Below are 10,887 nucleotides of genomic sequence, written 5' to 3'. Positions count from 1 at the left end.
TCACTCTGTAGACCAGGCTGGCCTCAAACTCAGAAATCTGCCTGCCTCTGCCTCCCAAGTGCTGGGATTAAAGGCGTGTGCCACCACGCCCGGCTTAGGTGTCTTTCTTTATCACCATTGTATAAGTAATGTGTAGCTGCTATAACAGAAGAAATTTAAATTTAGTGAGGTTTTGTTGTTGCTGTTGTCGTTGTTTACTTACATCTGTGTTGGGTATGTGCATATGAGTGAAGGTGTTCAAGAGGCCAGAAGAGGGTGCCAGACTCTTGGGGCTGGAGTCAGGAGCAGTTAAGAGCATGGATTCGAGGAACTGAACCTGGCTCCTCTGCAAGAGCAATACCTGCTTTTAACTGTGAAGCCACCTCTTTAGCTTCACTGGTGGGGGTTTTGTTTTAAAATAGGGTCTCATGTAGCTCGGGCAGGCCTAGAACTTTATAGAGTAGAGGGTGACATTGAACTTCTGCCTCTGGAAGCTGGAAGTTTTTGAGCTTTTAAGAGCAAGTCCTACTCCAGAGCTGAGCTCTGCCTGGTATTGAATTTACCAAGTAACCCAGGGTGGCCAGAAATGTGCAGGGATCCTCCTGCCTCGTTCTTTCTGGGTCATCATTTAATTCATTAACATTTCTTCTCCCAGTCTGTCCAAGAGCCCGGAGCCAAGCACATAGCAGGCGCTCCATGGAGCGTGTGCTGAGTGCACAGTGAACAGGGAGAAGGAGGGAGGTGGAAGTTTAGTGCAACAGGTTTTGGGGAAACAAGGGCTGAGGAAGAAGTGGGGTGCTGAAGGCAGAGGGGGGCGGGGATGGATGGCCCAGGAGGCAGAAGGCTGAGCCAGGAGTTGGGGCGTCCTGTTCTCCCACTTGAGTCGCCTACGCACTCTTTTCTTTTGGGCTGGGCCTTGCTGGAGACACTACAGGGAAAGGAGAGGAAGGGGGGGAGGGGGACGGGGGAGGGGGACATGGGGAGGGGGTGCCTAACTGGCAGGGCAGGTTTGGCTGGTCCTTGCATTTGGCAGAAGACTGGGCCAGGAAGAGGCAAGAATGGTGCTAAGACAATTCCTGTGCCACGCAGTAGATGGAGAGTTAGCACCTTGATCACTTCTCCCAAGACACCCCTTCCCCCCCCCCCCACCCTGAAATGCCACACCCATATCTGGAACAGGCTGAGCTTGTCTCATCTCTGGCACACAGGAAATTCCTCTCCCTCAGGCTTATGGATCCAGACCTGGACTTTCCTGGTCAGATTCAGGAGTCCAAACCCCAAGCCTCCTCTCTCAGACTAGACCCACAAACCCTGGACCTCCTACCTCAGACTAGATAGACCCAGGCCCCATGCTCTGGCTCATATCCTCACCTCCCAGTTAATCTCTGGATGTCCTTACCTCTCCTGCTCTTTGCCTACCTGCCCACCTCTACCCATTTCCTCTGTGGCCAGGCAGCCTACGCAGACCCAAGTTCTTTTGTTCTGAGCATCTATTTCATTGTCCACCAGTCGTGGGCCAGGCCATCCCTCTTGAGTAGTGACACATGTGGGGCTTCGACGAGGCCTTGAGCCCTGTGCCTAGATGCTCAGGGAAGCAGGGCTGGGTGTGAGCAGTATGGAGCAATCAGGGTGGAGAGCAGGTGGGGTTTCTGCCACACCACCCACCCACCCCAAGATGGACTGGTTGATTAGAAGAGGGACAGGAGGTGGGGAGGACAGCTTGGGGTGTCAACTGCCCGCCTCTTACTCCACCGGGTGGATGCGAGGTCGTCATTTCTTCCCGAAAGGGACTGTACAGTACTCATGGAGACAGTGGAATTCCCCCTCCTGGAACTTGCCCTTTTCTCATCCATTTCCAGGACTGGCGTGTTAAATGTGCATTCTCATCTGTCTGGGTCCTAGAGCTCCAGCTGCATCCCTCAGAGCCAGGACCCAGACTCATCCCTACCCTTCCCCCTCCCCACCCCATTCAGGCTCCTCCTCCCTGTCTCAGGATTGGAGCCCTAGCCTCACCCTCTGGGGAGCCCTGCCTCTCTCAGGCTGAGCTCTCCTGGTATTTTTGGCAATTACTGGATTTTAATGGAAAGGCTGGGCTCTCTGAAGGTGACAGTGGCCTGATTCTTTGGATACATGACCTCATGACCCAGTGACCTGCCTCTCCCACGTGTGAACTCCATCAGCAAAGTGGCACAACACGGTGCTGGGGGAAGGGTCTGATGGCTCAACTAGAAGATGTTAAGAAATGATACTGAGGTCTGAGTCAGAGCTGCCATCCCCTGTGTGGGTCACTAGGGATGGACATGTTTCTGGATGTCCCCACTCAAGGGTGACTGATATCCCTCCCCAGGGCTCCCCTCTGTGACTGGAGGGATACCTTGTCCCAACATCTCTCCAGCCTTTGCCCCAGCAGATCTATTTCCTCAGGTCTCATGCTGCTAAGCTGGCCTGTTTGCAGTTTCCCTCAACAGTCTGTCTACACACTGATACCACCCAGAGTTGGTAGACATAGCACAGACATGGTGCGCACGTGTACAGGGGTCCACCCACTATCCTTCTACTCAACTATCCAATCATTCATCTACCTATCCATCTCCAAGTGTTTGTGTGTGTGTGTGTCTGTCTGTCTGTCTGTGTCTGTGTGTGTGTCTGTGTTTGTGTGTGTGTCTGTGTTTGTGTGTGTGTCTGTGTTTGTGTGTGTGTCTGTGTGTTTCTGTGTCTGCATGTGTGTGTCTGTGTGTATCTGTGTGTGTGTGTGTCTGTCTCTGTGTGTGTGTCTGTGGTCACCTGTATGGACAGCTTCATGCAGACAGAGCCAAGAGTCAACTTCAGCTATCCTTGCTCAGGAGTCTCTACCTTTGTTTGAAGACAGAGTCTCTGTCACTATGACTTGGGGCTCACAGGCAAGACATGGCTGGCTGATCCACAGCTCCAGCGTCTTAGCTTTGGGCTGGGGCTCAGGAATACACTGCCAGCCCTGACTTTCTACCTGGGTTCTGAGGGCCCAAATTCAGGTCTTCATGTTTGCCCAGCAAAAGTACTTTGCAAACTGAGCTACTTCCTACCTGATCCATCACACAGCTGCTTTCTTTCCTTTTTTTTTTTTTTTTTAAGATGTATTTATTAGCTGGACAGTTGTGGCCCACACCTTTAAAGCCAAGACTCCAAGACAGGCAGGCGGATCTCAGTGAGTTCGAGGCCAGCCTGGTCTACAGAGTGAGTTCCAGGACAGCCAGGGCTATACAGAGAAACCCTGTCATGAAAATGTTTAATTTTATTTTCTGTATCTGAGTATTTTTACCTGCATGTGAGTCTGTGTACCCCAGATGTGCCTGGTGCCCTCAGAGGTGTGAAGAGAGCATGGAATTCCCCGGAACTGGAGTTGCTGTTGGTTGTGAACTACCGTGTCAGTGCTGAGAAATGGGTCCCCCTCAAGACAAGAACAGCCAGGGCTTTTATATATTTATATATATGTGTGTGTGTGTGTGTGTATTTGGTTTTTCAAGACAGGGTTTCTCTGTAGTCCTGGCTGTCCTGGAACTCACTTTGTAGACCAGGCTGGCCTTGAACTCAGAAATCCACCTGCCTCTGCCTCCCAAGTGCTGGGATTAAAGGTGTGTGCCACCACGCCTGGCACAGCTAGTGCTTTTAACTGCTGAGACATTTCTCTTTAGCCTCTCATCACATAACACTTAAAGTTCTGTAACCCTTTTAGATCCTCGGTCTGTACAGCCAACACTGACTTCAAAGTCGAGAGCCTCCTGCTCTGGCCTCCGGAGTATGGAATCTCGAATGTGCAGTGCCGCACCATGTTTCTCATGCCTTTTAAAAATTATTTTACTTTTAGGCTTTGTTAGTTATATTTGTGTGGCTTTGGGCATGTTCATGCTTGCCTCTGGAGGCCAGAAGAGGATGTCAGATCCTCTGGAGCTGGAGTTAAAGGTGGTTGTGAACCACCTGACAGGTATTGAGACCTGAACTCAGGTCCTCTACAAGACCACTGAGTGAGTGCCTTCTTTCCTTCCTCCCTTCCTTCCTTCCTTCTTCCTTTTTTTTCTTTTTTTTCTTTTTTTTTAAATTTACTTATTTATTAATTATATGTAAGTACACTGTAGTGTACACTGTAGTGTACTTCAGACACTCCAGAAGAGGGCATCGGATCTCATTACAGATGGTTATGAGCCATCATGTGGTTGCTGGGATTTGAACTCAGGACCTCTGGAAGAGCAGTCAGGGCTCTTAACCTCTGAGCCATCTCTCCAGCCCCCTTCTTCCTTTTTTAATACAGGGTTTCTGTGTGTAGTTCTGGAGCTGTCTACATAGCCAGTAGACTGACTGATCTCAAATTCACTGTGATCCACCTATCTCTGCCTTCTGAATGCTGGATTGAAGATGCATACCGACATACTTGGCTGTCTGTGCTCTTCACCAGTGAGCTGTCTCAGCAGCACCACCACATTTTCTTTCTTAAAGAGAAGAGAGGTTGGAGAAAAGGCTCAGCAGATAGGAGCCCATACTGCTCTCACTGAGGACTGGGCGTCAGACCCCAGCACCAGCGTGCAGCAGCTCACTATTGTGGCTGTAGTTCTAGAGGGTCTAATGCTCTCTCCTAGCCTCCTTGGGCACCTCCTGTACTCTGCACATATGGAACACTGGACATACACGTAGAACTTAAAGATAAAATAGAGATCTTTTAAAAGTATTTCTGAAAATTGAAAAAAAAGATGGGCGAAGTTAATTTTGGAATGTAATTTATTTAATCCAATTAAATTATCTCAACATGCAATCCATACCAAACTTATCCGGATATTTGACAAGTCTTGTATTTTCAATTCCAATGCCCAATTTTCAGTAATTTAACTGACATGTAATCTCACCAAGGCATTCTGCTATTTAAGTTACTGGGTTTTTTGTTTGTTTCTTTCTTTCGTTGGTTGGTTTTTTTGAGACAGGGTTTCTCTGTGTAGTCCTGGCTGTCCTGGAACTCACTCTGTAGACCAGGCTGGCCTTGAACTCAGAAATCCATCTGCCTCTGCCTCTGCCTCCCAAGTGCTGGAATTAAAGGCGTGTGCCACCATGCCTGGCTTTAAGTTACTTGAAAGGAATACAATTGAATATGTTTACTTTCTTAGACCCATGAACTGTGGTTCCAGGTTTAAATAGTCAGACTGGCCAAAAGCTGTGTCTACTTACCAGACTTGCTGTGGGCCTCCCCAAAGATGAGCTGGAGGGGACAATAGATGGCTGAATAAGGGACAGATAAATTTGGGTGGATAGGTGGGTTATTAAGGGGATGGGATGAGCTGACGGAGAGATAGATAGATAGATAGATAGATAGATAGATAGATAGATAGATGTTATAGAGATGGATGGATAGCTGTATGTGTATGGGTGTCTAAACTGAAAAATTTAAAGATAGATGTCTAGGGCTGGAGAGACAATTCATCAGTAAAGAGCACTTGTTGCTCTTCCAGAGGACCCAGGTTCAATTCCCAGCACCCACATGATGGTTCACAAGCACCTGTAATTCCAGACCTAGGGAATCTGATGCTTTCTTCTGCCTTCCTTTGGCACCAGACATAGACGTGATGCCCAGACATATATGCAGGCAGAACACCCATGCACGTAAAAAATTAAAGATCAATATCTAAATGAATGATGGTAGATCACTGATTGGGTCTGTGATTAGGTGGATTAGTACAAAGATGGACAGGTGGAAGTGAATGGATGGATAGTAGGAGAGAGGATATGGAGATGGATGGATGATGTATAAGTGGATAGATAGATGGAAGATGTGTGTGAATGGGTGAATGAAGTGGTAGGTGTGTACATGGGTGGATATGTAAGGTGAGTAGATAGGTGGACAGTGAATGGCGAATGGATGTATGGATGGGTAGATGGATGGATGAGAATATGTGGTTATCAGATGAATGGGTTGATGAATATATGATTAGATAGATGGGTAGGTTCATTAGTTAAAAATAATTGGGTGAAAAAAAAAGAAGAAAAGAAAAAGAGCCGGGTGGTGGTGGCACATGCCTTTAATCCCAGCACTTGGGAGGCAGAGGCAGGTGGATTTCTGAGTTTGAGGCCAGCCTGGTCTACAGTGAGTTCCAGGACAGCCAGGGCTATACAAAGAAGCCCTGTCTCGAAAAAGCCAAAAAAATAAAAAATAAAATATTGGGTGGATGGATGGATGGATGGATGGATGGATGGATGGATGGATGGATGGGAGGATAGATGGGTGGGTAAGTCAGTGAATAGATGGATGGATTTATTGATAGGTGGTTGAGTGAATGAATGGTTGAATGGGCTTGGTAGGTATATTGGTGGATAGATGGATGGGCACATGACTAGAGAGATGCATTAATGTAGGTAGATGAGTGGGTGGATATATGGATGCATTTGTGGGTAGTTGCATATATAGATCAGTGAGTGGATGGATGGATGGATGGATGGATAGATAGATGGGTGGATGATTGGATGGATGGATGAATGGATTGATGAGTGGCTGTGTGGATGATGGGTGGGTGGGTGGATGGATGGACAAGTAGATGGATGTATCAAATGTGGATGGATGGAAGGGTGGATGGATGGATGGATGGATGGATGGGTGGGTGGATGGATAGACAAGTAGATGGATGTATCAAAGGTGGATGGATGAGTGGGTGGATGGGTGGGTGGGTGGATGAGTGGGTGGATGGGTGGATAGATGGGTGAACAGATGAATGGATGGATCAGTAGATGAGTGAGTGAATGAGTTGGTGGGTGCTTGTGTGGATGTAATGTGCGGATATTGAGGGATGGGCAGATGGGTAGGGGTGGGTGGATGAGTGGATCCAGAGATGGACAGATGTGTGAGTAGATGAATGTGTGGATGGTGGGAGGGTGGATGATGAGTGGGAGGAATAGATGAGCAGGTGAATGGGTGTGTGTGTGAGAGCGTGGGTGGATTTGTGAATGGATGAATGAATGATTGGATGGGCGGACATTAGTCAGCTTCCATTAATATAAGAAAATACTGAAGGCAGGCTGTTTAAAAAAAAAAAAAAAAGGTTGGTTTGAGCTCCCAGGTCTGGAAGGATCAGGTCTAAACAGACTCATGCGTGCGGTTTCATGCCTGCATCTCTCACTTCAGGTGTGTGTGCAGAGCTCTTTGTCCTGTTGATGTGCCTTCCTCTCCCAAAGCCACCTGAATGGGAGGGGGAACCTCCACCTTGGTGACCTAATCACTTCCCAAAGGCCCCACCCCTCTACACGTAGTGGTGTTTGGATTAAGTTTCCAGCCTCCTAATACCGGCAACAAAAGACTTGGGGCTTGAACTCTTCATGAGAAGAAATTGTATTCACACCAAGGCAGATTGCACGCGTTGAGGGTGCTCCTCCAACCAGGTGGCTTTGTGGGGCCCCTTCCTCTGCTACTGTCTTCCCTGTGCCCAGATGCCCTCAACTGTCACTCTGTCTGTGGCATGGTTGCCTCCATCAGCGACCCTCCCATCTGTCAATGCCTGAGGTGTTCCTCTATGTCACTCAGGAGTCCCAATGGAGCCCTCTTGTAAGCTCTGAATCTGCTCACTGCCTTTCACTTGTTCAGAGGCTCAATTAGTCCCTACATCAATACCCTGTCACTTGGCAGTGGGTGACTCTGTCCATCAGCTGGCCTACAACATTCTAATCACTTCCTTGGGAAGCTAGAACTGACAGACATGAGGCAGGCCTGCCCTTGTGAGGTAGGTAATAAATAAAGCTTTTAGAAAAAGTGTCTCTGCCTCTGCTTGTCCCACTGCCTCTCTCCCTCCCTCTGTGTCTCCCTGTTTCTCCGTGTCTCTATGTGCTTCGGTCACTCTGTCTCCATCTCACTGTCTATGTATCTCTGTATCACTGTCTCTCTGTCTCTGGACCCTGATCTTCCCCAGCATGGCCAGTGCTCAGCACCCAGGCACCGGCATCAGGCATCAGCACCGGGACAGGAGCTGCTCGGCAAAACTTGCAAAGTAATGAGAAGAAAGGAATGTGTGAGCCGCTGCCCTGAGGCGGGCAGCCAGGCTGGGCTGCGGTGGCCACTCAGGGTACAGCCGGAAGTACCCACTGCTGGCCCTGGACTCTGGTCGTGTGGAGCCTCCACCCTCGCCCTGGGAGGGCACCAGCCTCTCCCTCCCTGCCGCCCGCAGGAGGCGTGGGCAGCAGCTGGGAGAACCGGCTGTGCCCCTCCCCTGGGCCGGCTGGTAGGCACCTGGCACTGGCGGGCGCGGCAGACGCTGCGCACCTGGCCCCGACGCCCGGCTACCTCCTGCCCTGCCCGCCATGGACGGGCCGCAGCCCCGTGCCCTGTGGAGCTCGTCTGAGAAAAATGTTTCCGAAATGAGGTGAGGTGGCCTGCTGGCCAGGGCCTGGGAAGGGTGGGGACAGGCCCTGGCCATGGAGGGACCTTCATTGGATTCAGTGACTTGGGATGCTCCGGTTCTTCTGTCTTGGGGTGAGGGGCAGGGCTTTTGTTCATCCAAATTGAGTAAGGGGAACCAGGAACCTGGTCCAGAGAAGCTGAAAAAGGCTAAGGTTGCTGAATCTCTTGTGTGCCAGCTCCACCTGGAAGGCACCAGGCAGCATGAGATGCTCAGAGACGGGGAAAGTGGTTCTTGGCCGCCAAGAGAGCAGGGACAGATTAGGGCTGACGTCTCTCCTCATGGAGCCAATGTGTTAGTTCCTCTGTTTCTGGAGATGAGTCAGAAACTCAAGAGTACCCACTTCCCAGATGGGGAAACTGAGGCTGGGTAGCAAAGTGTCCTGATCACAGAGTCCCATCTCCTGGCATCTTTGGGACCTTTCCATACCCTACTCCTTGGCTTCTCTTCTCAGCTGAACAAGCAGAAACCCAGAAAGGGTATGAAGCTCTCTCCCCGTCTCACAGTTAGCTGCTGACATCTCATCATCAGCTCTGGTATCTTACACTCTTCCCCTGCCCTCCCATGACCCTCTGGTACCTTGAGCTGGAAGGAGGGGGGCGGCTAAGCCCTGTCCCCACCCTGGTTGCTTCACTCTAATACGTACTGTATACTCCCTTCCAAATACTCCCTTCCCCTGCCTCAGCCAAGAGCCAGGGTGTGGAGAGAAGAGGAACTCTGACTCCAGAAACCCATTGCTGTGTGACCTAGACAAGCTTCTCTGGGCCTCTCTGCAACTCTCACCCGACCTGACACCCTCCTCTGAGCTTCTGCTCAGTTGTGCCACCAAGTCCCTGGAATGGCCTCTGCAAGTAACAGTCACTTGCTCTCTCTGCACCTCAGTATTGCCACCCTAGAGGTAGGCTTAACTTTATCCTCCCGTGGCCCCCACAGCCCTGCTCGCCACTTTCCCTTGTGTCTCCACAGCCTGTCAGTCCCCACACCAGACTTCCCTATGCCAGACCTTCTCATGGTCTGTCACCATCCCCCCCCCCCATCGAGAGCCACTCCCCAGCCTCCGTGACCCCAGAGATCCCAGAGCTGCCTCACCCACCCTGACAGCTATGCTGTGACTCCCTAGCACCCAGGCCCCTCCAGGCCCCACCCCAGGCTCTCTCCTCACCGACATCCCATTCACCCCGTGACTTCAGGTCCCCTGGACACACCCCACTCCTCCCTACCACAGTACCTTTGCATATCTAGTTTTTAATTCTGTAGAGACTTTAGACAGGTTCCTCTCTAAACCCCAAGCACCACTCTCGCCTGCAATAGTATCTTCTGTGGCTCCCAGGCACCCAGAGCAATGGCCTCCACAGCTGTTTTAAGGTTTAGAAGGGTTTTGTTCAGAAGGAGCTCCCTGAGCCAAAATAAATAATAGAAGTCAGGACAGGATGGATCTGGTTTGAGGTGGAAGCAGGTCTGGGCACCCTCATCTGTTCCCCACAGCCTTCTTTTGGTGCACTTGAGCAATCTGAGCCCCTTGTGTCTCTCCTCAACCCCCAGCGGGGCTTCCTCATGGTTCCTCCTCCTGGGTCTGTGTGCTTCACCCTTCCCTGGCAACTTCTGCCCTCTCTTTTATTGGCCAAATGCTTCTTGGGGCTAAAGATGTCAATGTGAACTTCAAACCTCAGCTGTGTAGGGTTCCTGGATGGGATTGGGAGTGACAGCCCACAGAGCCCAGATTGCTATGGTCCATCTTCAGATCTTGCCTGTCCTGGACTCCATGACAGCCTGACATTGACAGGGACAGGCAAAGGGAACTCGCCAGGAATGAATGAAGATTGGGATTAGGAAACCTTTGATCTTGGGGTGACTCAGGTCTGCAGGAGGGGCGAGGCGTGGTGGGCAAAGGGTATCAGCAGAATCCTGTAGGGCAAAGGACAGCACCTCATCCTACCACACCCTGGAGGCAACAAATGATCCCATTTTAAAGCCTCCTAAACAAGAACAGGTGAGCCATTATCTGTTCTAGATTATGGGTCATGTGATGCAAACTGTCCAGGATTTAATTTGGGCTAAAGGATTGTCAGCAGGTTCAGCCCTTGGAATGTTCTAGATAATGGGGTTGGTTATGTGGCGTGGCGGTATGCTTTACGTGAAGGTATCTCTCACAGCCTCAGGTGGATAGGACTCTGAAGGACAGAATAAGCCTGGGGCCATGACTCAGTGCTGAGGGCACGAAGCCCTGCACCCCAGCATTCTGGAGATGCAGGTGGGATGGAGAATATGGCCATCCTTGGCTACATAGTGAGGTCAAGGCTAGACTACATTACATGAGGACCTTGTCTTTAAAAAACGAAAACAAGGTGGCCGGGCTGGGTGGTGGTGGTGGTGGTGGTGGTAGTGGTGGTGGTGGTGGTGGTGGATGCCTTTAATCCCAGTACCCAGGAGGCAAAGGCAGGCAGATCTCTATGAGTTCAAAGCCAGCCTAATCTATATAGGGAGTTCCAAGTCAGATAGGGCTGCATGA

At 50.4% G+C, this 10,887-nt stretch overlaps 1 protein-coding gene across 2 annotated transcripts in view; it reads left to right on the top strand.

The window, feature by feature from the left end:
* The first annotated feature begins 8,126 nt into the window (after positions 1-8,126).
* The window catches only part of Sult2b1 (sulfotransferase family 2B member 1), a 29,252-nt gene continuing 26,491 nt past the window's right edge, over positions 8,127-10,887 (top strand). The window contains exon 1 of one of the 2 annotated variants that reach the window (XM_021167965.2): positions 8,127-8,342. In XM_021167965.2, the coding sequence (XP_021023624.1) occupies positions 8,281-8,342 (62 nt within the window). In that variant the 5' untranslated portion in view covers positions 8,127-8,280. The remainder of the gene's footprint in view (positions 8,343-10,887) is intronic. The other variant, XM_021167966.2, reaches the window with a different exon arrangement.

The sequence above is a fragment of the Mus caroli genome, chromosome 7, assembly GCF_900094665.2.
Source record: "Mus caroli chromosome 7, CAROLI_EIJ_v1.1, whole genome shotgun sequence".
NCBI classification, from domain to species: domain Eukaryota; kingdom Metazoa; phylum Chordata; class Mammalia; order Rodentia; family Muridae; genus Mus; species Mus caroli.
This window is presented reverse-complemented; position numbering and strand designations above follow the sequence as displayed.